The sequence below is a fragment of the Dendrobates tinctorius genome, unplaced genomic scaffold (genome assembly GCF_039654945.1).
Source record: "Dendrobates tinctorius isolate UK_male_01 unplaced genomic scaffold, ASM3965494v1 ptg000518l, whole genome shotgun sequence".
Classification (NCBI taxonomy): Eukaryota; Metazoa; Chordata; class Amphibia; order Anura; family Dendrobatidae; genus Dendrobates; species Dendrobates tinctorius.
Window position 1 is genome coordinate 64103 of NW_027362177.1, and position 27388 is coordinate 91490.

The following is a 27388-nucleotide window of genomic DNA, read 5'->3' on the forward strand; positions in this document are numbered from 1 at the left end:
GTCATTCCTTCTCATTCACTGGCAGATTGTGACAACGGATGCCAGCCTCCTCGGCTGGGGGGGCAATATTTCGCAATCACACTGTGCAGGGTCGGTGGTTGAATAGAGACAGCTCTGCCGATCAACGTCATCGAGATACGGGCGATCTATCTGTCTCTCGTTCACTGGGAGAGACTTCTCAGGGGCCTGCCAATCCATATTCAGACAGACTGCCACAGCGGTGGCAGATATCAACCACCAGTGGGGGACACGCAGTGCCTCAGCCCTAGCGGAAGTGTCCAAAATTCTTCACTCGGCAGAGGTTTCAGTTCCACCAATATCCGCGGTGCACATTCCCGGCATGGACAACTGGGCTGCCGATTTTCTCAGCCGCGGGAGTCCCGCGGCGGGAGAGTGGTCCTTACATCCGGATGTATTTCATCAGCTTTGCCGTCGTTCGGGAACTCCGGACGTTGACCTGCTGGCGTCTCGCCTCAACAGGAAAGTCCCACAGTTTGTATTCAGGGCTCGAGATCCTCTCGCCAGGGGCGCCGATGCTCTGACCATTCCTTGGTCTTAGTTCGAGCTCCCCTACCTGTTCCCTCCCCTTCCCCTTCTTCCCAAGCTGTTGAAGAAAATCAAAGCAGAAGGAAGTCCAGTCATCCTCATCGCCCCGAAATGGCCCAGAAGGTCTTGGTTCGCGGACATCGTCAACCTTCTCGCGGACTCCTCCTGGAAGGTTCCAGACAGGGCAGATCTGCGGTCTCAGGGCCCGATTTGCCACCTCAATTCTCGGCCGCCCAATTTGACGGCGAGGCTATTGAGTCCAAGGTTTTGAAGCGATCAGGTTATTCATACCATGATCTGGGCCAGAAAGCCTATTTCACTTGGTGTGAGGCCAATAACATTCCGCCCATGTCATTTTCTCCCCTTTCTGTTCTGGCGTTTCTTCAGGCAGGCCTTGATGCGGGCCTTGCCCTCAGCTCTTTAAAAGGTCAAGTCTCGGCGCTATCCATTTTGTTCCAGAACACACTGGCCTCCCGTCCTCGGGTCAAGACCTTCCTTCAGGGAGTGGCTCATGCGGCTCCTCCTACCGTGCGCCCGTACATCCATTGGATCTTAATCTGGTTCTCGAGGTTCTGCAAGGTCCTCCCTTTGAACCTCTCAGGGAAGTTTCCCTATCCTTTCATGGAAAGTAGCCTTCCTAGTAGCCGTCACCTCCATCCGGCGCGTGTCGGATTTGGCAGCCATTTCTTGTCGTTCCCTTTTCTTGGTGCTCCACCAGGACAAGGTAGTTCTACGGACTCCGCCTTCTTTCCTTCCTAAGGTGGTGTCCACTTTCCACCTGGATGAGGATATTGTTCTCCCGTCCTTTGCCCGGGTCCAACTCACCCTCGGGAGCGCTCCTTGAACAAGCTGGACTTGGTCAGGGCAAAGAAGGTCTACCTAGCTAGAACGACTCGTTTGAGGGAGTCAGACTCTCTTTTCATCATTCCAGATGGGGCGCGGAAAGGTCAGCCAGCCTCCAAAGCTACTATTGCTCGCTGGATCAGGTCGGCAATTTTGGAGGCCTACCGGATCAAGCATCGAGTGGCCCCTCAGGGAATTAGAGCTCACTCTACCTGGGCAGTGGGTGCCTCCTGGGCGGTGCGCCACAGAGCTTCCGCGCTGCAACTTTGCAAAGCTGCAACCTGGTCATCTGTTCACACGTTTGTGACATTCTAGAAGGTCCACACCTACACTTCGGCGGAGGCCAGCCTAGGTAGAAGGATCCTGCAGGCAGCGGTGGTGAGTCCACTGGCCTGATGGAAGTTTGTTTCCCACCCCAGAGACTGCTTTGGGACGTCCCATGGTCTCTGTGTCCCCCAATAAGGCGAACGAGAAAACAGGATTTTTGGGTTGCTTACCGTAAAATCTGTTTCTCGGAGCCTTCATTGGGGGGGACAGCACCCTCCCATGTTCTACAACTCCTGTTCTTATGTTGTTGGTTATGTACAGTTGAGTTGTCTGTTCTGTTTCAATCTATTCTGTTACTTCTCCTACTGCTTTCTCACTAACTGAGGAAATTCCTGCCGGATGGTGGGGTGTATACTGCGGAGGAGGAGCTATCCTTTTTTTGTGCATAGTGTCAGCCTCCTAGTGGCAGCAGCATACACCCATGGTCTCTGTGTCCCCCAATGAAGGCTCCGAGAAACAGATTTTACGGTAAGCAACCCAAAAATCCTGTTTTTCAGCAATTGAAAAAATGTAAAGAATTAATGTTTACATTTTCTTAAAAAATATTATTTGTAATTTTGTAAAATATGAAAAATAATTTCTTTATCGCCTTATTGGGGGATACAGATTACCATGGGTGTATGCTGCTGCTGCTAGGAGGCTGACACTATGCAAAACAAGAAAATTAGCTCCTCCCCGGCAGTATACACCCACCGACAGGCACCGAGCACCCCAGTTTGTGCTTAGTGTCTGTAGGAGGCGGACCGGGATCTCCCCAGATCCGCTCTTATTAATATCCCCTTTTTTCTTTTAGGTTTCCTGTCGAATCTTTTAATCTTTTTGCTTTATTTTTCAGGTTCTCCGTCAGGAAACAGGGTGTAGCTTCACCCTGATTTCCCATATCAGGCGGCTGAGCGAGCAGTGTGGCGTCATCCACATCGCACCTCTCAGTTCCGCAGGCAGGACTTTGGCCCTATCACCTTCCGGTGCTAGGGGCTGTGGACCGGTGGCTAGTCCTTGCCAATTACCCTCCTCACCCCTCTCTCTGGACAGGGCTGAGAGGAAGAGGGCTGTCGCAGGAGGTCTACGCCGTCTTCTGCAAGATGTGGGCATAGAGGATCTTCTCCAGTGGCTTTCACCGTGGGCCCCTGTGACAGCCTCTTCAGGGATGTCAGGTAAGTGCCAGTACGATCCCTCCAGGCCCCACATCATACCCAGCTGCCTGCCAGCCAGCGTACCTCTACATCCCAGATTTGAATCTCCCGCCCCTTCTCCTCTCAGCCGCGCTTCTCCCTTCCGGTGAGAGGGGACAGGTCAGTGAGCATAGGGGGAGTCGTCGCCCTCAGCGCAGTATCATGTATCATACCGGCGCTTATATCGCCCCCCCGGAGTGGCTTCATCGGTTCAGGCAGTGCGGGGCTGCGGCGTCCGGAGTCCGGGTCAGTTTCACTTTCACTTTCGTTCGGGCGCCTCAGCGCGCTCCTCCTCTGTTCTGAGCGCGCTTTCCTGCGCGCCCTTTTCTACCCCATCACAGGGCTCCTTTCACTTTGTTACTCCAGCTTCCTCCGCCTTTCTCCAATCGCGGCACGGCTGCAAAGCTCCGCCCCTCCTTCCTTATCGGGTGTTTCCTGGTTCCTCATCTCTCTTCCTGCGCTGTTTGGGGGACACTTCGCCATTCGGTTGCTCATCTGAATCTGGGTAGGCTCTACACTGTGGTGCTAATTAGCTCCCCTCTGCAGTTTTTCTCACGACCTATTGTGGTCTCTCAACGCATTTTTACTAATGCCCAATCCTTCAAGGGATCTCTGCTTCAGGCCCACCGCTACTCATTACGCCTGTGCGCGCTGTAAGAAGAAGTGGGCTTCGGCTCGCCCGTCCCCCTTTTGCCCGTCCTTCAGTCCTTCCGCTATGTCTGCATCCCAGGAGCACGCAGAGTCCCGGGCCGAGGACGCTCAACCTCCCCCGGAGTGGGCCATTGTGATGTCTCAGTCGGTCTCTGACTTGACTAAGGTTTCCCAGTCGCTGGTCCAGGTCTTGAAACGACTTCCACAGCTGTCTACTGCCACCTGCGCGCCGACCGCCTCTCAGGGTGAGTCGTCCGCTCCTGACCGTGACCTTCCGAGAGACAGACAAAGCAGGAGCTCTAGGAAGCGGGCTCTGTCTACCTCGTCCTCTAGCTCGCAGGGTACCTCTGAGCCTGTCAGATTGCATTCTCCTTCCTCCGATGGCGACTCCAGGTCTGGCGATGACTCTCAATCGGAATCGAGTTCAGAGGCAGACAATGTTTCTAAAACGCGGGACATGGTCGATAGTCTCACTTCGGCTATTTTTCAAACCCTTAAAATTAAGCAGGACAAGGCTCCCCCTCAGGAATGCTCTGTACTCCTTAAACGAGCAAGACCTCCGTCTCAGACCTTTCCCAATCACAAAGATTTCGATACTACTTTGGCCAAACACTGGGAGCGACCTGAGCAACGTTTCTCAGGCCGCAAGTACTTAGATGTGCTGTACCCTTTTGAGGCAGACCTGCTCACAAAATGGGCCAAGGCTCTTGAGGTTGATCCCCCGGTTTCCCGGATAGCCTCCAAAACGGTGCTATCCCTACCAGATGGGGCATCGCTTAAAGATCCTACGGACAGGCAGGTCGAATCTCTGGCTAAGTCAATTTTTGAGGCATCCGGCGCCTCTCTGTCCTATTTTCGCATCAGCCTGGGTAGCGAAAGTCATATCCGCTTGGGCAAAAATCCTTCGCAGGGGCATATTGGCAACAGCTCCTCAGGACGAGTTGGCAGATCTTGCAGATCAGATTAACCAGGCGGGTAAATACCTTTTTGGCCGCCTCCTTGGAGGCAGCCGGGTGCGTGGCCAGGGCAAATAGCAACATAGGAGCTATACGCCGAGTTCTTTGGCTAAAGTCATGGAATGCGGATACCACTTCAAAAAAGTCCCTTACTAATCTGCCATTCCACGGTTCTAGACTCTTTGGAGCCAAGCTGGACCAGCTAATCTCCGATGCCACTGGTGGTGTAAAAGCACCTCTCTTCCCCAGTCTCGCCCACGACGTTTCCTTAATAGAAGGGGTTTTCGCCCGTTTAGGCCCTTTCGTCCCTTCTCGTCCACGGACAGATCTGGCCAGCAGGATCGCTCATCGGCCACTAGAGAGCGAGATCAGAAAAAGCCATCCTACAAACCAGCTCCCCGCTGGAGATCTAGAGGACAATATTCCAGGGCTTCAGGCACCAGTTCCGGCAGGTTTTCTTCCAAGTGACGAGTCACCCCCACCTGGAAGTTCTTCCAGGGTGGGAGGCAGACTTTCCTTTTTCGTGGATGCTTGGCTGTCTGTTGTCGACGACGCTTGGGTCAGAGAAATCGTCGCATCCGGCTACAAGATCGAATTTGCTTCTCCCCTGAACAGACGTTTTTTCCGGTCTCGGCCTCCGCGACAGCGGTCCCAGACTCCGGGGTTTCTCCAGGCCATTGCCTCCCTTTCCGCCGGAGTGATTGTTCCCATTCCCTCAAACGAACGGTTTTCCGGGTTTTACTCGAATCTCTTCGTAGTCCCGAAGAAAGACGGCTCCCTTTGTCCAATTCTGGACCTCAAGTTGCTCAATCGCCACGTGAAGATTCTTCATTTCAAAATGGAGTCTCTTCGGTCGGTGATTGCCTCCATGGAGCCCGGGGAATTCCTCTGCTCTGTGGACATTCGGGACGCCTATCTGCACATTCCGGTTTGTGTGCAACATCAGAAGTATCTTCGTTTTGCGGTTCAGGGAGACCACTATCAGTTCACGGCTCTTCCTTTCGGCCTAGCTTCAGCGCCCCGTGTTTTCACGAAGGTGATGGCGACCGTCATGGCCATCCTTCGCTCCAGAGGGATTCTCATCATTCCTTATCTGGACGATCTTTTGATCAAGGGCTCGTCTCGTCAGGACTGCCTCCATAGTCTTCAGATCACTCTGGACACTCTCGGCCGCCTCGCTTGGCTAGTCAACAGGGAGAAGTCCATTCTGATCCCCACTCAGCGTCTGACCTTTCTGGGCATGGAATTCGACACGGAGCTAGCCCGAGTGCTTCTTCCGAGGGAAAAGATTGCGGCTCTTTCCAAGGGCATCAGAATTCTCAAGAGGCCAACTCCCATTCCCATTCGGTCCTGCATGAAGGTTCTGGGCAAAATGGTGGCTTCCATGGAAGCAGTGCCCTTTGCGCAGTTTCATCTTCGCCCCCTCCAGCTGGCTCTGCTTTCAGCCTGGGACAAGACCACGATGTCCTTGGACCGTCCTATTCGGCTCCCTCTCAGAGTGAGGCAATCTCTCACTTGGTGGTTACTGCCGGCGTCAGTTCTCCAAGGGAGGTCCTTCCTTCCGCCTCGGTGGCAAGTCATCACCACCGATGCCAGCCTTCTGGGATGGGGAGCCGTGGTCCATCAGAAAGCGGCCCAAGGATGCTGGAACCCACAGGAGACTCTCCTCTCAATCAATCTTCTGGAGATCAGAACAATCTTCCTGGCCCTTCTTCACTGGCATCCTCTCCTCTCCGGCATGCCGGTCCGTATTCAGTCGGACAACGCCACAGCCGTGGCGTACATAAACCATCAGGGGGGCACGCGCAGCAAGCAAGTAATGTCGGAAGTGGCCAAGATATTCCGCTGGGAAGAACGTTACGTTCCGGAAATCTCCGCCGTTCATATTCCAGGGGTGGAAAATTGGGCAGCCGACTTTGAGTCGTCAGGGCCTAGCGTCCGGCGAATGGTCCCTGCACCCCTCAGTCTTCGATCAGATATGCCACCGTTGGGGCACCCCGGATGTCGATCTCATGGCATCTCGGATGAACCACAAAGTGCCGCAGTTCGTAGCCAGGTCCAGGGACCCTCTAGCCATCGCGTGCGACGCTCTGGTGATTCCGTGGTCCCAGTTTCAACTTCCTTATCTGTTCCCGCCTCTGGCCTTGATCCCACGAGTGGTCAAAAAGTTAAAATCTGAAGGCGTACCAGTGATTCTTGTCGCTCCAGATTGGCCAAGACGGCCTTGGTACGCGGAACTGGTCAACATGCTCGCGGACGTCCCCTGGAGGCTTCCAGACCGTCCAGACCTTCTCTCGCAAGGCCCCTTTTACCACGAGAATTCTCAGTCTCTGAGTTTGACGACATGGCCGTTGAGACCACAATCCTGAAGGAATCAGGTCTGTCCAGTCAGGTTATTCAAACTATGATCAGAGCCAGGAAACCAGCCTCTTCCCGCATTTACCATAGGTACTGGAAGGCGTTTTTCCGTTGGTGCGATGATAAAAAAGTCTTCCCAATGTTCTTTTCTATCCCATCTATCCTTGGGTTTCTTCAGTCTGGTTTAGAAGCGGGTCTGTCCCTCAGTACACTCAAGGGCCAGGCTTCCGCTCTCTCTATCCTCTTCCAAAGAGAGAGAGGTTTTGACCTGTGGTAGAGAAGCTTTCTCCAAGGGGTCTCCCATGTGGCTCCTCCTCATCATTCGCCGATAGACCCGTGGGATCTCAATCTCGTTCTTAGCGCTCTCCAGAAGGCGCCGTTCGAGCCTATCCAGGACATTCCTTTGTCCCTTCTCTCGTGGAAGGTCACCTTTTTGATTGCCATTACATCCATCAGAAGAGTTTCTGAATTGGCGGCCTTGTCATGTCGTTCCCCTTACCTGATTCTCCATCAGGATAAGGTCGTCCTCAGGCCCGTTCCTTCTTTTCTTCCAAAGGTGGTTTCCTCTTTCCATATCAATGAGGATGTCATTCTCCCATCTTTTTGTCCGGCTCCCTCTCATCCGCTTGAGAAGTCTCTCCACAAACTGGACGTAGTTAGAGCCCTGCGTGTTTATCTCACCAGGACCTCTTCCTTTCGTCAGTCTGATTCCTTGCTGGTCATCTCTGAAGGTCGCCAGAAAGGACTTCCGGCATCCAAATCTACGATCGCTCGTTGGATTCGTTCTACCATTCTGGAAGCGTACCGACTTCAGGAAAAATGGCCCCCTCTGGGGGTAAGAGCTCACTCCACCCGGGCTGTGGCGGCTTCGTGGGCTGTTCGTCACCAGGCTTCGGCCATGCAAATTTGCAAGGCCGCAACCTGGTCATCCTTGCACACCTTTGCGAGGTTCTACAGGGTTCATACCCAGGCCTCGTCTGATGCAGTTGTTGGTAGGAAGGATCTGCAGGCGGCGGTGGCTCACCGGCCGACCTAAGCCTTTTTCCGATTCTTTCGTTCCTTTTTTGCTGTTCCCACCCTTGGGACTGCTTTGGAACGTCCCATGGTAATCTGTGTCCCCCAATAAGGCGATAAAGAAAGATGGATTTTTGGTTCTTACCGTAAAATCTTTCTTGGAGCCTTCATTGGGGGACACAGCACCCTCCCTGTTTAAGTTGTACCGTGTTGGGTCTTAGAGTCCCTTGTTGGGTTGGTACATATGTTGAGTTTTCTCGTTGCTTCTCCTACTGCTTTTTCACCAACTGAGGTGCTTGGTGCCTGTCGGTGGGTGTATACTGCCGGGGAGGAGCTAATTTTCTTGTTTTGCATAGTGTCAGCCTCGTAGCAGCAGCAGCAGCATACACCCATGGTAATCTGTGTCCCCCAATGAAGGCTCCAAGAAAGAGATTTTACGGTAAGAACCAAAAATCCATCTTTTAAAAAGTTTGGCATTTCCACTTGTTAACACTAGGGGGAGCAGCTACTGAAGTTTGGCACAAAAACCTAGTGCAACTAGCTCACATTACTGCACTGCAGTAATTATGGGTGGAGTCTGCTGACATGGGTGTGATGTCACTCCTCTCCTCCCCTTCTGGGTGTTTGCTAAGAGAAAAGAGAGGATGACATCTAGGAACACAGTGAGCAGCCATTTTGATGGGGCCTGCAAAGTTACTGACTGTCTTTGCATGTAAAGTATGGATCAGAACAGGCCATCAGTCAGCAGACATGTTTCCTGGATTTCTGTGGAGCAGACAAGCAGACGGTCCATCCATGTGTATAAAACACAGCGCTCTATGTACAATCCCTGGCACCGAACAGGGCGCCCCCCATAGACCAGCACACTGCTCTCCTTAAATACTATGTGCTGCTGTCGCCCTGCTCCTTCCACCATATATTAGGCCCCTGTCGCCTCACTTTCACACATCGCCAGGACGGGATCTGAGGTGAGGAATGGGGTCTTCGGTCACTGAGGATGGCAGGCAGCAAGGATTCTGGGAGCAGGGTGACAGCAGCACAGAGTATTTCAGGAGAGCAGTGTGCTGGTCTATGGGGGGGGCACAGAGGGAGTTATATGGGGAGGAGCAGGGTGAGAGCAGTGTGCTGGTCTATGGGGGGCACAAAGGGAGATATATGGGGGAGGAGCAGGGTGACAGCAGCACAGAGTATTTCAGGAGAGCAGTGTGCTGGTCTATGGGGGGCACCGAGGGAGATATATGGTGGAGGAGCAGGGTGACAGCAGCAGAGAGTATTTCAGGAGAGCAGTATCACACGGGATAGGATTAGATACACGGCTCAGCAGTGAGTATCACACAGGATAGGATTAGATACACAGCTCAGCAGTCAGTATCACACAGGATAGGATTAGATACACGGCTCAGCAGTCAGTATCACACAGGATAGGATTAGATACACGGCTCAGCAGTCAGTATCACACAGGAGAGGATTAGATACACGGCTCAGCAGACTGTATCACACAGGAGAGGATTTGATACACGGCTCAGCAGACAGTATCACACAGGATAAGATTAGATACACAGCTCAGCAGTCAGTATCACACAGGATAGGATTAGATACACGGCTCAGCAGTCAGTAGAACACAGAAGATTAGACACATGGCTCAGCAGTCAGTATCACACAGGAGAGGATTAGATACACGGCTCAGCACACAGTATCACACAGGAGAGGATTAGATACACGGCTCAGCACACAGTATCACACAGGAGAGGATTAGCTACAGGGCTCAGCAGTCAGTATCACACAGGAGAGGATTAGATACACGGCTCAGCACACAGTATCACACAGGAGAGGATTAGATACAGGGCTCAGCAGTCAGTATCACACAGGAGAGGATTAGATGTCCAGCAGATGGCCAAGTGTTTTGAAACAGCAGGGAGCAGCTCCTCCTATGTTTTGCAAGAGCAGGGGCTGCAGCAGGTCGGGTGTTTTGGAAAGAGCAGCTTGGTGTCCAGGAGCTCGTCCTGGTTCCTCTCCTACGGCTGGTATGGGCAGAGTGAACATCCAAGCCGTTATGCTGGAACAGTACAGCATCCAGGGCTTGCAATAGTGTAAATGAAGCTAAAAGGAACGCACTGGGCTCTAATAAGATGGCGCCTGGCCACACCTACAGCTGTGAATTGAGCTGCCCACAGAGGCGTGGCCAGTTCACTCCTGATGCTGCTGCAATGAAAGAGATAGGGTCGGCAGCCAACTCTTGTCTCTCATGCCCAGGGACTGCCGTAAATGAGCATGGAAAGTGTCGTTCAGCAGCCAGAGAGGTAAGATGGCAGCCTCCAGTGGCTGCATTACTACAGAAAAAAAAAATCCATACACACCACTGAGTCAAGCTTAGGGGACAATATCTTTTTATACTATTTTCTTTTTTACATTAAATTATGAAAAAACACGGCACCTTCCCTTTAAGCGCTTTATTTATTTTACTCACTTTTATGTAGCGTGATTAATTCCACATTGATGACATTATCGGTACTGTCCCCATTGGGGCTCACAATCTAGATTCCCTAAGAGTAAGGTTTTGGAATGTAGGAGGAAGCCCCCACAATCACAGGGAGTACATACAGACTCCTTGCAGTTGTTTTTTTTAGTGGGATTTGAAGCCAGGACCCCAACACTGCAAGGCTGCAGTGCTAACCACTGAGCCACCTTGCTACCCTATGGTTCTTAAATTTTTAAAAAATCTAGGCATTAAATAAAAATTTTGATTCCTTTACCTAGCTGGAGCGCTGTATAATGTGCTGTCCTATGTGAAAAAGTAAGGAGTTACAGTGCAAAGAGTCCTTAAAGCCACTTATAGAAATTCCCTGTCACCGGCACTAAATGATGTGTGAATAGGGTGGATGTGCTTCACCAGACTGATGACCTGATTATCAGGACAAGGTCCTGTGAATGAACTGTGGGGTTTACTAGTCCTAGTAGAATTCTAGTTGATATTTCTTTGTTTCTTCAGTAAGAAATTAAAAAGTATTTTCTATTGTGCATGAAATATTATCTTTCATACTGACCACATTATATATACTACAGTGCTTATTTCTTGTGAACTCTGTATTGCAGTCCTTTAACACATTACATATGATGTACCATGAGGCCACAGCTTGCCATGTGACTGGGGACTTGGTGGAGCTTTTGTCCATATTCCTTTCTGTCCTTAAATCCACCCGTCCTTATCTTCAGAGAAAAGGTAGGTGTGTAATGTAGTATAGACTTGTGTTACATGGAGTTTACATCTGTGCGCTCTTAATTATGCCTTTCTGTATCCACAGATGTGAAGCAGGCGCTCATCCAGTGGCAAGAGAGAATTGAATTTGCTCACAAACTCCTAACCCTGTTAAATTCCTACAGTCCAGCAGAGCTCAGAAACGCCTGCATCGGTAATTCTTATTCTATTGTCATTCTTTAGGGAATAAAGTGGTGGGATTAGGATTGGAAGGGACTGGATTAGTTTTATTTCCTGTTTGGCGACTGTTGAAATCTCAGTAACTAAATGTTCATATTTATTTTTTAGTAATTTTTTCACCATGGAAAATTGTGAAAATTTGCAAATCACTTTTTCTTTATCGCTTCATTGGGGGACGTAAATAACCATGGGTGTATGCTGCTGTTGCTAGGAGGCTGACCATAGGCAAAAATGTTAACTCCTCCCCAGCAGTATATACCCAACGACTGGCACAAAGCTCATCAGTTTTAGCTTAGTGTCCCAATCTAATAAATTATCTTCTGCATCACTGGTCGCCCCCCACCTAGAAATCTTCTCAGGGTGGCTGGCCGTTGTCTTCTCTTCTGGGATGCTTTGCTCTCCATATTCAATGACACCTAGGTAAGGCAGATCGTTACCACCAGTTACAAAATAGATTTTTCTTCTCTCCCCCACCGACGCTGCTTCTTGTCCTGCCCCCCCCAAGGGTCCCCCGTGTTCTTTCAGGCCATGTCCTCTCTACTCCGGGCAGATATCATAATACCCGTCTCCTCTCCGTAGCGCTTCTAAGGTTTCTTTTCAATCCTCTTTGTGGTCCCAAAGACGGACGGCTCACTTAACCCAATCCTGGATCTCAAGCTCTTATACCAGTGGGTGCACCTTCTAGATGCATCTACCTCTTCCTACTCCACTGGCAGGATCTTGTAGCAGGCCACACAGTTTGCATTCAGTCCAACAATGCCGTGGCATACATCAACCATCAGGGTGGGGCACCCCTGTCTTTGATCTGATGGCATCCCTGATGAAAGGTCTTGCAATCCCCTGGTATTTGGACCTGACTCCCTGGATTCCAAGGTCTCGGTTCCACCTTCGGTACCTTTTTTCACCTCTTCTCCTGATTCGCAGACTCATCAAGATGACCAAAGCAGAATGCGTTGGTCATCCTCGTGGCTCCAGCCTGGCACAGAAGACCCTGGTACACAGAGTTAGTCTACCTACTCACAGAAGCACCCTGGAGAATCCCAGATCACCCAGATCTACTTTCTCTGGGTGGATCCCCTCTTCCCCGTCCTGGTTGTTGAAGCCTCAGTCCTGAGGGAAGCAGGTTTTCGTCACAGACCATGATCAAGATGAGGAAACCCTCATTCTTCTGCGTCTGTCATCAGACCTGAAAAGCCTTCTTTCACAGCCCCCATGTTTTTTTTTTTTTTCTTCCTTAATTTCTGTCCTTTTTACAATCAGGCTTGGAGCCCGGGTTGTCTCTTAATACCTTGAAGAGTCAGTTATCCGTGTTCTCAATTCTGCTCCAACGGAACTTGGTCCCTCATATCCAGGTCACGACCTTCCTTCAGGGAGTTGGTCTCTTACCACCACCATATTGTCCCCCTGCAGATCCATGGGACCATAACGCTGTTTTTAGCGTTCTTCAGGGACCTCCCTTTGAACCTATTCAAGACATCACTCCCTTCTGGAAGGTTCCATTCTTGGTTGCGATCACTTTTATTAGATGGGTCTCTGAATTGGCGGCCCCCTCTCGTGCTGCACTCTCTTCCTTGTTCTCCATGAGGACAAGGTGGCCCTACGACCAGTTCCTTCATTACTTCCCAATGTAGTCTCCCTGTTCCAGCTCAATGAGGATATTGTCCTTCCTTCATTCTGCCCATCCCAGCCTCCAGGTCTACTATCGCTTGCTGGATCTGCTCTGCCATATTGTAGGCTTATCGAGTTAAGCATAGACCGTCTCCTTCATAGTTGGGGACTTCTGGGGCGTTCGCCAACAGGCCTCTGCAATTTAGATCTACAAGGTCGCTATCTGGTCTTCCCTTCATACATTTGCAAGATTTTACTGGGTGCATACCTATGCCTCGGCAGATGCTGGCCTCGGTAGAAAGGTCCGCCAAGCAGCAGTTTTCCGTTGTCCGACCTGAAATGGACATGTTTCTTCTGTTCCCTCCCTTAGGACTGCTTTTGGATGTCCCATGGTCACCTGTGTATCTTCTAATGAAGTGATAAAGGATTTTTGGTACTTAACCTTTTTTGTAACCTTCATTGGGGGACACACAGCACCCTCCCTTGGTTGTGCCTTTGCATAGTTATTTTATCATTACTTCTACTGCTTTCTCACTAACTGATGAGCCTTGTGCCAGTCGGTGGGTGTATACTGCTGAGATGAGCTAACTTTTTTTTGCCTGGTGTCAGTCTCCTAGCAACAGCAGCATACACCCATGGTTACCTGTGTCCCCTAAATCTTTCTTGGAACCCTCATTGGGGGACCAACAGCACCCTCCCTTTGTTGGGCCTTTTGTATAGTTATTTTATCATTACTTCTGCTTTCTCACTAACTGCTGAGCCTTGTGCCCATCGGTGGGTGTATACTGCTGGGGAGGAGCTAACTTTTTTGCCTAGTGTCTCCTAGCAACAACAACATACACCAATGGTTACCTGTGTCCTCTAGTGAAGGCTCCAAGAAAGAGCTTTTGCAGGAGGTACCAATAATCCTTTTAGGGAGTATTCAATTTGTGGGGGAAAAAAATTCAGTCTAAGTGGCTCCCCAATCCCTGCTTTTCCCCTGTTTGCCTTCTTTAGCTGCATTGATATCAGAGGGTGCTCATTTTGAGTACCGAAGATGATGATTGGTCAGCAACAGTCTCCTCCTCATGAAAACCACCTGCAGCAGCATATCCCCAGAGCTAGCGAGATACTGTTGCTGAGCCTTCCTGCTATCATCTGCACTCAATATAAGTACTGTACGTTCTGATATTAGCGCAGCTAAAGATAAACAAATGCAGGGGTTTGATGGCCACTTACATGCACTTTTTTTTTTTTTTTTTTTTTTTTTTTTACAGAAATGTAGACAAATATCCTTTCTAATAATGCGTTTTGCAAAGTTTCACAACTTTCACTTCTGGTTAAAATTAAAAATAGGTTTACGTAATCTTTAAGAGACCTTTTATCCAAAAGGAAAATTGCCTTCATAGTTTTAGTCCCCTGCACATTACACTCATTAAGAAGCCAGTTGTGTTTTCTGTGCCACTACATGTAGCATTGCTAAACCTGCGTGTCCCACGTCTTCATGGTTTGGATATTCCCTTACACTCGTTATTATTCGTTAACAATATTCTCATGTTATAATATCCTGTAATGGTGGAAGATTGTTGTAATCCTGTTTTTATTAATAAACATTTACTTTTGCTCTTAGATGTCCTGAAGGAACTGGTGCTCCTGAGCCCCCATGATTTCTTGCACACATTGGTTCCTTTTCTTCAGCACAATCATTGTACATACCATCATAGCAATATCCCAAGTAAGTGTTTGTTACTGGAGGTTATTCTCCAAGTTTTTATTTTTCTATGTACTGTGTGTTATCTGCACGTGATCACAGAAGGTGTTGATGGTAATGGACAAGATAAGGAAAGGAATGATGAGATTTTCCAGATCTTATGTTTTTTTCCTGTTTTTCTCCAGTGTCCCTTGGTCCCTACTTTCCCTGTCGTGAAAATATGAAACTTATTGGAGGAAAAAGCAATATCCGTCCTCCCCGCCCTGAACTTAATATGTGCCTCTTGCCCACAATGGTGGAATCCAGCAAGGTTGGTGAAAGTACAGATTTCCCATTGTATTTTTACCTGATGCAAAACTATTAAAGGGGAATTTCAGTTTTGTATAGAAAGCTTATTCACCGTATTTGCATCTTTCTAATATATAATTTGCTTCTGTTCCTCACCACTCTCCAGCTCCTCTATTTGTGGTCAATGAATGGAATATTTCCTGCTTACATTCAGAAGTTATAACCATGCCCTGATCATGTATTTGTGATTGGTTCTAGGAACGCTTCCCTATTTTGTGCTTTCAGGGTAAAGATGACGTTTATGACCGCATGCTACTGGATTACCTTTCTTCATATCATCAGTTTATCCACCTTCTGTGCCGTGTGGCAATCAATTGTGAAAAGTTTACTGAAGCTTTAATCAAGCTAAGTAAGTACCAGTAATAACACAGGTTCCTAATAGTTTACTTTCTATAGGGGTTGTATGAGGGTAGATGCTTGGGTCTGTATGTTTGTTTTTATCCCAAGAAGTGTGGCACTCTGAACCACGGGCTGTCTCTGTCACTGCCCCATAGCCTCATTCAAGTTCAAGTGAGTAAAGAAAAATGGTGTGTTACTTTTTTTTTTTTTTAACTCTGCATTTTATGGATGGTTTCCCATGCTTACTATAGCCTCACGATGGCTTTTATATTCTGCCCGGAAGAACTAAGGTATCAATTTTGCTGCTTTGAGCTGCACGAAACTAAGAAAAATTCTTCTGCTACCAGGCGGCCATCAGTGCATGAGTGACGAGCAGGGCGTTGCGTAATTTAGTGCAGTCCGCAGCACAGACTTTGGGGGTTACCGGTAAAAATGTGTAATAAAGTAATCATACTGATGATGATATTGCTGTTGGTACGATTTAAAGTACACTCCTGATTAAATGGCTTAAAGAGGACTGATCATTGCTGGTGGAGCTGCGGTGATCGGTCTTCAGACAGTACAGTGATGTCCCCAGCAGCCGTGCGTTTGAGAACACTTCCTGGTCTCTCCTCACTTAGCAGTGAGATCATCTGAGAAGACCGATCACCGCCACGTCATTAGGGATGAGTGTAATTATCACACTTGTCCCTGTGTCAGCAGCTTCATTATCATTCACCATCTCACTGGTCTTTGCTGTGATTGGAGCACAGACCGGTGTGACGATGGTAGATGGTGAAGCTGCTCACATGCAGGGAGCATTCTTCTAATAAAGCAGCGCTATGTCCCTGAGAGCAGCGCTCTTCTTGGTCTCTTTCCATGCGCATATACGTATTAAAAGCATGGGTGCTGCAACGGGTTCATTAAGAAGCTGTTGCCATCCACTTAAGCCTACGGTATATTGATAACACTGATTTAATTTGCAGGTGTCTTGATTGCATATGAAGGGCTCTCCTTGCACCTAACATTGTTTCCAAAACTCTGGACTGAGTTATGCCAAACACAGGTATGCCGTGTATTATTACACTATGCTCATGCTACCCATAACTGATCTGTAGGTCAAAAAGGATTTTTCTAAAATTGTACAAAGAAATAAGTCCATCATGATGATAGCAGAACAAATTCTTCCATTTCTCTGTTCCCAGATGGTGGCCCAAATTCAGATATTTTCTATATTCCCCCCAAAAAATAGGAACATACGTGGCCTTCTACTAAACAGGGCTGTGGAGTCGGTAAGCCAAACCTGCGACTCCGACTCCTCAATTTCCCTTACACCGACTCCGACTCCACAATTCCGACTCAGACTCCCACACATATTGCTTATATTTAAGTGAAAAATTTATTGTAGTACAATGTGAACCTCAGACATTTAATCATTTTTATGATCCAATAATCAAGATATTTAGATAGAACAGAATATATATTGGTGTACTACCCGGTTTTCATTCTTTTTGGTACAGATACGATATGGATAGACAGATATGGATAAATGGATAGAGCAGATTTCTAATCTGCTTTTGCTATTGAAAACATCTATTAGCTCAAAAACCTTTCAGGTGATGCAGTTTTTTAAAAAGATGATCAGCTTTTGCAGCTGAAAAACGTATCCTCAAAAAACACAGGAAAAACGCTTTGTGTGAATGTAGCCTTAGATCAGGAATAGAACAGCCATTTATAGGACATTTCATAACTTTCCCAAACTCATATGAAAAAATATTCAGCATATTCTGCATTGAATTACTGTACCCAATTTATTATATATTTTCGGAGTCGGTCCATTTTATACCGACTCCGACTCCGACTCCACCAAAATGAGCACCGACTCCACGACTCCGACTCCGACTCCACAGCCCTGCTACTAAATATGTAAATTTTAAAATTCCAAGAGCACCGGGGTCCTTCCTCAGGAAGGCTACTTTCACACTTTCGTTTTTTTGCGCTGCGTGCGCAGTGCAAACGCGCATAAAAACGCATCTTACGTTTTTATGCTTCGGCTTGTTTTTTTGCGCATGGTTTTTGCAAAAAAAAAAGCATGCCTTTTTTTGCACAGCGCTCCCATAGACTTTAATGGGTTTTTGGGTGAATTGCGTGCCCATGCGTTTTTTTGAGACAGGTCGGACGCACAAAAAATGCAACAGGATGCATTTTGTGCGACCGGGCGCACACTACAAAAAAACGCATGCGCGTACAAACGCATGACAGTGCGCACCCATCTTAAGTATAGGAAAAAAACGCATGCGCATTTATGCACAAAAACGCAGCACAAAAAAGCGCAAGTGTGAAACCAGCCTTAACTCTGCTTTGATTCTGTAAATCGGCCATTACTGTTGTAGAAAGCCTCCAGTGGTCAGATGAACAACTGTCCATGTAATGCATAGATTACTTGGGTCCACCTGAGTGATAATCCTTTTTACAAAGCGAGTCTCCACTCTTGGCCAAAGAAAATTGTTCCTAATGGAGGACCCCTCCTCCCCCCATCCATTTGAGCCTACTGACTGGAGTTGACATCATGACATAACCCCTTTTAATAAAGAATATTGGGCTGTGGGAATTTTGGAAAGCAAATAAATGGAAAGCTATTCACTTCACTATGTAAATTATTCCTTTCTTTTGGAAATCTAGTCTCAACTGGCAAAAAACTGCATCAAGCTGTTGTGTGAGGATCCAGTTTTCGCAGAATATATTAAAAGTATTTTAATGGATGAACGCGTGTTCCTCAATAACAACGTGGTCTACACATTCCTGACACATTTTCTAGTGAAGGTATGCATTTAAGTTCACGGTTGTTTTGTTTTTTTTTTTATATGTGTGTGTATGTATATGTATGTGTGTATGTGTGTATATATATATATATATATATATATGTGTGTGTGTGTATATGTGCGTGTATGTATATAAATCAGTAAGAAGGTGGATTATCATTTTACAATGTGATTGTGGTCTTTGCTTTCACAGGTTCAAAGTCAGGTTTTTTCTGAAACTAATTGTGCAAGTCTCATTAACACAATAATTACGCATCTCCTCAATCAGTATCAAAATGCTGAGTCCGATTTTATCAGCAGAATTGAAATTTCCAAAGCAAGCAGCACTTTAATTGGGGTGAGTAATTATCCATCTGTTTCCTCCACAATACACTAGGTGAAATCCATAATTTCAGTGGATTGATCCGCACGGATTTTGCAAAAGCCGCAGGTCAAAAGACCTGCGGTTTATCTGCGGATTAGCCTGCGGTTTTGCCCTGCGGTTTATCATCTCCACAATGGAGGAGATGGTAAACTGCTGCGGAATCCGCAGAAAGAATTGACATGTCAATTCTTTCTGCGGTTTAGAAACCGCAGCAAATCCGCACAGTCTGCACACCGTTTTTTGATTTCCATAGGTTATAACCGTAGCAGAATCCGCAGCTTGTGCACACACCCTAATTTGTGGTGTTGACGTCATTCCACATACTTGAGTGTTGGACCATAATTGCTAGTTCATAGAATTTATAACTTTCTAATCAATGTGGATCCCATAACTGACACTCTCATTGATACTGAGAATAAGGCTAAACTACGCTCCGCTTGACTAGAGTATCGGTCCTGTGCGCACACCTCAGCTCTGCTCATTGTCTCTGGGAGTACCGAGAGCCTTCAAGTGTAAAGCCTATTGGCTATTTAAGCCAGTCCCAAAGAAATGAGTAGCATGTACATGTTTTGCCCTTTCTGGTGATCAGTGGGGGTTTCCTAGCTTGGACCGCCATCAATTTAGTATTTATCACCTATTGTATGGAAAGTTCATAACTTCTTTGTGTAATACTTCTTAGGCAGTCCAAGGACCGCTAACATGACCATTAGCAAATATTCATACCTGTAATGGAGGCAAAACAGAACAGGCTGAAATGGTCCTTCTTGGCCTGATGATTGCCCAACTATTCAAATAATCATCCCGGGACCTGATAAAACTTGAGGCTGAAAATTAGCCACACATTTCATCTCTAGTGTTGTTACACAATTGCAATTTGCATTACTCATAGGCCTCGATTCATCAAAACAGTTTTGCCATAATTTTAGAATAAATGGCTTTGAAAAGTCACAAATATTTTACGGCTTGTGGTGTGTTCACGACCGTTTCTCCCAGCTTTGCCAAAATGCACAGAGCTGGGGCGCGACATGCTTTGCCAGGGAAAGGTTACTGCCACTACTATGCATGTTCAGAACGGTGACTAAATCTGCATCGGCACCGTGGCCCTGGCCCTGGCTGACAGCCAGCCAAATGCAGAGCCAAAGTCCGTCAGAGCCGGGGGCACAGTTAAGGCCCCATCACACACAGCGAGATCACTAGCGAGATCGCTGATTTTGTGACGCATCAGCGATCTCGCCAGCGAGATCGCTGTGTGTGACATGCATCAGCGACCGCCCCCCGCCGGGTATTGCTGATCGTGCGAGTGTCCTGGGCCATTTTTTGATCGTTGGTCTCCCGCTGGCCAGCACGCATCGCTGTGTGTGGCAGCGGGAGACCAATGATCAGCGAGCTCCCAGCACTGTAAGCAGACGCTGGGAGCTGGTATCCAAAGTAAACAGCAGGTAACTAAGCGCGTGTCACTTAGTTACCCGCTGTGTACCTTGGATCCCAGCTCGAGCACGCAGGTATCCAAGGTAAATATCGGATAACTAAGTGCGCGCGTCGCTTAGTTACCCACTGTGTACCTTGGATACCTGCGTGCTCGTGCTGGGAGCTTGTATCCAAGGTACACAGCGAGTAGCTAAGTGATAAGCGTGCTTAGTTACCCGATATTTACCTTGGATACCAGCGTCCTCGCTGGTCCTGATTGCTGGTGAGATCTGCCTGTTTGACAGCTCACCAGCGATCATGTAGTGAGGCACCAGCGATCCTGACAAGGTCCTATCGTTGGTGCATCGTTTAGTGTGACGGAACCCTTACAGCTGCATTTATGTATACTCAGCGGTGACTGAACCTGCTTCAGTGCCTCCCCATGACTCAAACGGAGACACTGTTGGGGAGAATAGTTATTTTTCTCCACACAGCATTGCGCTAAGTGTAGGCTCCAGCCATCATAATGACGTTATTAACCTGCAGGTTAATCCCATATCTGCAGGTTAATAGCATTTTTTCTGGTGACCGGTTCTTTCATGAGCTGCATAGGCTATTCCCTTTTAATCCATCAGTTCAACAGGTGAAAGGTGTGGAGCTGATTCCAGGTGTGGTATTTGCACTAGAAAGCTGTTGCTGTTAACCCTCAACATGTGGTCAAATGGCGCTGACAGAGGAAGAGAACAGAAATGTTTGGAGTGGCCAAACCAACAGTTTGGTACATTCTGCGAAAAAAAAAAAAAAAAACACACTGGTGAGCTTGGGAACGCAAAAAGGCCTGGAATTGCACGAAATACAATAGTGGTTGATGATTGCAGAATCCTTTTCCATGGTGAAGGAAAAAACATTCACCCAAGTGAAGCAGGTGTTTCTGTATCTAGGGCAACAGAGTATATCAGTGGTTAGTACTGCAGGCTTGGTGGGGCTGTAATCCTGGGCTCAAATCCCACCAAGGACGACATCTGCAAGGAGTTTGTATGTTCTCCCCCGGTGTTTGTGTGGGCTTCTACCAGGTTCTCCGTTTTTTTCAAAGCCTCGAAAGACCTACTGATAGGAAATCTAGATTGTGACCCCCAATGGGGACAGCGATGATGTCTGTAAAGCGCTGCAGAATATGATGGTGTCAGATCAGCAAAGCATAATAATATAAGTCTGCCATAAAGAGAGAACTTCATGAAAGCAAATACCACAAGTCGCAAACCATTAATAAGCCTTATCAATAGAAAGGCCAGATTAGAATTGCCAAAAAAAAAAATCTAAAGAAGCCGCCCAGTTCTGGAAAAGCATTTTTTCTTCACCCATGACAGCACCACATGAGAGAGGGATCCGCCCCACCCGCCAGGACAGGAACCTACTGAGACATAAGGGGCGGCACCTCTTCCCCGCTTCAGTGGGGTTCCTGTCCTGGAAGGAATCCCACTGTGGCGGTGCCTGTCATGGCGAAGAAAGAAGGAAAAAAAAAAAGAGCCCAGGCCCGTTCCGGCACGGGAAGAACAGGTAGCTTACCTGTAGCGCCGGCAGTCGGGTCCTGGAAGCACAGTCCCCAGAGTTCCTCTGGGTTCATGTGGGCGCAGGATGGGATCCCGGTGGCTCCGGGGAGCCCCTACCACGCCGTCCTCCCCTCGCACACGCCGCATCTCGATCCCCGTGGCAGGGGAGAGTCGCTGGCTTCTTCCGGCCGCTGACGCCAGCGGCGCTATGGATGCTGGGTGCGCCGGCTGACGTCCAGCAGAAGGCGACTGTAAAATGGCGCCGGGTGCGACGCCGGCAGGCTTTCCGAAGCGGGCGGTCGCAGGGGGGAGGGGGGGAGACGCTCACCAGGACGGAGGCTCGTCATTTAAAAAGAAGAGCCAGAGGTAGACCGAGCGGTGCAAGATGGAGTCAGAGCAGGAGCGTTCAGTGTCCCCGCCTCCCTCACAGCCCTCTGGCAGAAAACATAGAAGCCAGTCAAGCAGCAGTCGCCCCAGCCGCAGGTCCGGGGGACTCCTCAAGGTCCAAAGAGCACAGGTCACGTGCTCCGACTGAGCCTCCGAGTCCGGTACCCTTGATTACGGGTGGTGAGTGATCTTCGTGAATGTTAGCATTTATGTTAATAGGGGTTTTTCTCCTTCGTCTCATTGGGGGACACAGAGACTGTGGGTGTGTGCTTCTGCCGTCTGGAGGCTGACACTAAGTATACAAAAAAAGAGTTAGCTCCTCCGCCGCATACACCCTCGCCCCCAGACCGGGCGTAACTCAGTTTTTTGCTTAGTGTCTGATGGAGGCACACGCAGTCTGGAGCTCCAGACTAGATTTTTTTTTTTTTTTTTTCTCTTTTTCTATGAAGATAAGACAGGGGCGACGGATCCTATAGAGAGGGTCCGATCTCCCCAAATCATCAACGGGCGACCACGTGTGAGTAACCCTCCACGTGTCCTCTCCCGCACCGAGGGACACATCTGGGACTTTTTCCCAGACAACCATTTTTCTTTTTTTATTTTGTAAAGAGGCGGCAACGCATCCTGATAAGAGGATGCGGTTTCCCCACAACTTCAACAGGCGAGCACGTGTGAGCAGAACCCAGGGGTCAGCCTCCACGTTGTTCCTCTCCTACAACACAATTTATTGAGGCCCCTTCCGCCCCTAGGTAGTGAGTCCAGGGGTTGAGTTGGAGGCGCAGGTGAGCCGAGGAATCTAGACACTGGACGCGGCCGAGTACAGGAAGAAGCCGGTTCCAGAAACCTCCCCCTCCCTGCCGGGGATGGAGCCCCACGGCGGAAGGCCCTGCTCACCTTTAATAATAGGGAGATTCGCCTCTCTCGCTCGCCCGTTGCCTCTCTCCCCCGGTGAGTAACGGTAGGAGGCCGTTTGCCCAGAGTGGCGCTGCACCCGGACGCCGCACGCCCGTGTGTTCCGGAGTGCGGCCGGAGGCCGCGGCCCCCGCTGCAGGAGGAGGCCGTGAGTATCGCGCGAGGCCCCGCCCGCCGTCTTCCGGTGGCAGCCGGAAGACCCGCCCGCTGACTTCCGGTGTGGCTCAGGCCAGGGGGTGGAGAGCGGCGGGCGCACAAGTCCCGGAGCGGAGACTCCCGCCCTACCACCTCGCATCCGCGCATGCGGAGTTTTCCCGGGGTACTTCAAGCAGGAGTGGGACGCTGCCGGTGGGTGAGTGCAACTCCGTTTGGAGATCCGCACTGGTAGTCAGGGAAGGGGTTACCCTCCTCCTACCCTGCCTTTCAGCTTGTGCAAATATGTCTGCCAAAGGGAAAGCTCACTCTTTCCTTTACGCTGTTTGCGTTTCTTGTGGGGTCAGGCTGCCAAAGGCACAGGCGGGTAAATTTTGTGAAGCCTGCGAGTCGGAGCGCGCCCAGGAGCCCCCCACTGTTTCAGAACCCAGGGGTCAGGACCCCCCGGAATGGGCGGTGTCTTTATCGAATTCTATGCTGTCCCTTACAAAGGCAATTGAATCCCTTCGAGGTCCGGGCAGGGACAAGGATGGTGGTCTGCCAGCGGAAGATAGCTCGTCCTCGTCTCAGGACCCTCCAACCGTTAGAGACCGCTCCAGTACCAGGCAAGCTCATGTCAAAAGGGCTCGTTCCCCGTCGGCTGGGCCCTCCGGAACTTCGGCGGCAGGTATTAGGGCATCTCTTTCCCCGTCGCTGAGCTCAGGGAGTGATCAGGATGAGGGCGGGGAGGAGGAGGCCTGGAATCTAGAAAGCCTGGGGTACCAGGACTCGGTGGACAGTCTCATTGAGGCAGTCAACCAGACATTAGAGATCGAGGACGATGTGCCCACAGCCTCAGGTCACAAGGTCTCTTTCAAGAAATCCAGGCGACCACATAGAAGGTTTGCCACGCATCCGGAGTTTGAGGAGCTAGTCCAGAAACATAGAGAACACCCGGATAAGCGTTTTACAATGCAAAAAGCGCTGCAAGCAAAGTATCCATTTCCTCCTGAGCTCCATAAGGGATGGGTAGAGTCGCCAGTAGTGGACCCACCGGTATCACGTTTAGCATCAAGATCGCTATTGTCGATACCCAGTGTTTCTTCTATAAAGGACCCAACTGATCGCCTCATGGACGGGCTTGCCCGCTCGGTATATGAGGCAGCAGGGTCGGCTCTGGCCCCCTCCTTTGCGGCAACTTGGGTGGCTAAAGCCATGGTTTCATGGGGGGACGCTCTGTATAAGGCCCTCCAAGACAGGGATCTGCCCGCGGAGGTCTTGGAGGTGGCAAATCAGATATCAGGAGCGAGTGATTATCTTGTCAGCGCCTCACTGGACGCGGCCGAGTGTTCGGCTGTGGCGGCAGCAAATGCGATCGCCATTAGGCGTGCATTATGGCTGAGGTTGTGGAAAGCGGATTCTATCTCTAAAAAATCCTTAACCTCATTGCCTTTTCAGGGCAATCGGCTGTTCGGTGAGAAGCTTGATAAGCTTATCTCAGAAGCCACAGGGGGGAGAAGTAGTTTCCTCCCGCAGCAGAGAAGTTGCCCGGCATTCAGGCAAACGCAGAGGCGTTTTCGGCCCTTTCGTAACCCCTGGGGGGGACTTCGGCCAGGGCATACTCCTCCGCAAACGATGGCCAGAGTAGGGAAAAGCAAACCTCTTACAGGGCCAATCCGCTGGGTAGAGGCCGAGGCTGTTTGCCCAAGGCGAGGGGGGCCAGATCCCAAAAGCCTCCAGCTAAATGACTGGAGGCGCTCTGTACCTACGGACGACACAGTGGGCGGACGCCTACTAGGGTTCAGCCACGTTTGGGTCGCAGTGGCACGCGACACTTGGGTGGCAGAACTAATATCGTCCGGGTACAAGATAGAGTTTGTCGGACGCCCGCCACAGCGATTCTTCCGTTCCCGACTTTCCAAGACAGATTCGCAGGCGGAAAGTTTGTTACAGGCTATAATGACGCTACAGCGCAAAGGGGTCATCGCCCCAGTGCCACAGGGCGAAGAGACGCAGGGGTTTTACTCCAACCTGTTTTCGGTCCCCAAAAAGGACGGGACTGTGAGGCCAGTACTGGATCTAAAGATCCTCAACAAATTCATCAGGGTCAGGCGATTTCGGATGGAGTCCCTCCGCTCGGTCATTGCAGCCATGGATCCAGGGGAATTCCTGGCCTCAATCGATGTGCAGGATGCATATCTACACATTCCGATATTTCCTCCACACCAGAGGTTCCTGCGATTTGCGATCGGAGAACGACATTTGCAATTTGTGGCTCTGCCCTTCGGTTTAGCCACTGCCCCCAGAGTCTTTACAAAGATAATGGCGGTGGTTATGGCCATCCTGCATGCACGGGGCATAACGGTGCTACCTTACCTGGACGACCTTTTGGTAAAGGGGCCGTCGTTTCAGGAATGCCAGGACAATGTCAGTATCACTCTGGATACCCTGGCCCGTCTAGGCTGGTTGATCAATCGGAACAAGTCGTCCTTGGTTCCAGCCCAAAGAATCGTATTCCTGGGCATGGTTTTCGACACCTCCCGGGGGCTGGTGATCCTCCCTCAGGACAAGGCGCAAAAAATCAAGCAAGGGGTACGGAACCTTCTACGGCCGGGCACCAGATCCATCCGGTACGGCATGAGTGTGTTGGGCAGAATGGTGGCGGCGATGGAGGCAATCCCGTTTGCCCAGTTCCATCTCCGTCCGCTTCAGCATGCGCTCTTGTCAGCATGGGACCGAAGGCTGCTGTCTCTCAGTCATCGGTGCAAGTTGTCTCCGCTGGTCCGACGTTCACTCCGGTGGTGGACTCGCGACTCGTCTCTGGTCCAGGGGAAACCTTTTCCCCCGGAGCAGTGGTTGGTGGTGACGACCGATGCAAGCCTGCAGGGTTGGGGAGCAGTTTTCCAGAGTCACACAGCCCAGGGGCGGTGGTCCATTCAGGAGATAATTCTCCCGATCAACATTCTGGAGATACGGGCAATACGTTTGGCCCTGCAACATTTTCAGTGTTTCCTGAGACACCGGCCGGTGCGCATTCAGTCGGACAATGCTACAGCAGTAGCATATGTCAACCATCAAGGGGGCACACGCAGCCAGGCAGCCATGCGCGAGGTCGGGCTGGTACTGCGTTGGGCAGAGAAGAACCGCGTGGTAATTTCAGCGGTGCACATTCCGGGAGTCGAAAACTGGGCGGCAGATTTTCTCAGCCGACAGGGGGTCGCGGCAGGGGAATGGTCCCTGCACCCCGAGATCTTTCAGCAGATCTGCCAACGGTGGGGGACACCAGATGTGGACCTTATGGCATCCAGAGAGAACGCCAAAGTACAAAGGTTTGTTGCTCGATCCCTCGATCCGCAGGCAATCGCAGCAGACGCTCTGGTGCTCCCATGGAGCCAGTTTCGTCTCTCGTACTTATTCCCCCCCCCCGCCGCTGCTTCCAAGAGTCATCAGGAAAATAAGGAGAGAGAGGGTTCCAGCAATTCTGCTGGCCCTAGACTGGCCCCGGCGGGCCTGGTATGCGGATCTGGTTCAACTAGTGGCGGACGTACCCTGGCGTCTCCCAGATCGGCCGGACTTACTGTCCCAGGGGCCGATCTGCCATCCGAACTTAGGGGCCCTGTGTTTGACGGCGTGGCCATTGAATCTTGGCTGTTAACACAGGCAGGATTCAGGCGCGATGTGGCGGCCACGATGGTGAGTGCCCGAAAGCCTTCCTCGGCGAGAGTATATCATCGAACTTGGGAAGTTTTTTTCCGTTGGTGTAGGGATCGTGAAGTGGCTCCTCTAGTTTTTTCGATCCCCAACGTACTGGCTTTTCTGCAGGCAGGGCTGGACGCAGGGTTGGCTCCGAGTTCGCTCAGAACGCAAGTCTCGGCCCTGTCGGTGCTTTTCCAACGAAAAGTCGCTTCCGTCTGGCAGGTTAGGACGTTTATGCAGGGGGTCGCACATTTAGTACCCCCCTATAAGGCGCCGACGGAATCATGGGACCTGAACTTGGTGCTCAGGGCCCTTCAAGAGGCTCCTTTTGAACCATTGCAAGAGGTCTCCTTACCTTATCTGTCCAGAAAGGTCGTTTTTCTGGTAGCTATAACGTCTATTAGGCGGATTTCGGAATTGGCGGCCTTATCTTGTAAACCGCCGTTCCTGACCTTTTATAAAGATAAGGTAGTTTTAAGGCCAGCTCCTCCCTTCTTGCCGAAGGTTGTGTCTGCATTCCGTATCAACGAAGACATTGTCTTACCCTCGTTTTGCCCGGCACCGGTGCACAGGGTAGAAAAGGCTTTGCACACCCTGGATCTGGTAAGAGCTCTTAGGAGGTATGTGACAAGGACGGCACCATTCCGCCAGACAGACTCTCTATTCGTGGTCCCAGAAGGGCGGCGGAAGGGGCTCGCTGCGTCCAGAGCGACTTTGGCCAGATGGGTTCGCCTGACGGTCCAAGAATCTTATCAAATCAGTGGCACGCCGGTTCCGGCAGGGATCATGGCTCACTCGGCACGAGCAGTGGGTGCCTCATGGGCACTGCGACACCAGGCTTCAGCGGAGCA

The 27388-nt window shown here is 50.0% G+C and overlaps 1 protein-coding gene across 1 annotated transcript in view; it reads left to right on the forward strand.

The window, feature by feature from the left end:
* LOC141078220 (ubiquitin carboxyl-terminal hydrolase 34-like) overlaps positions 1-27388 on the forward strand; it is a 99115-nt gene that overhangs the window by 57012 nt on the left and 14715 nt on the right. The window contains exons 19-26 of the mRNA XM_073565019.1: positions 10961-11087; positions 11170-11277; positions 14521-14625; positions 14787-14911; positions 15175-15298; positions 16254-16333; positions 17950-18090; positions 18283-18426. Coding sequence (XP_073421120.1) covers positions 10961-11087; positions 11170-11277; positions 14521-14625; positions 14787-14911; positions 15175-15298; positions 16254-16333; positions 17950-18090; positions 18283-18426 — 954 coding nt within the window. The remainder of the gene's footprint in view (positions 1-10960; positions 11088-11169; positions 11278-14520; positions 14626-14786; positions 14912-15174; positions 15299-16253; positions 16334-17949; positions 18091-18282; positions 18427-27388) is intronic.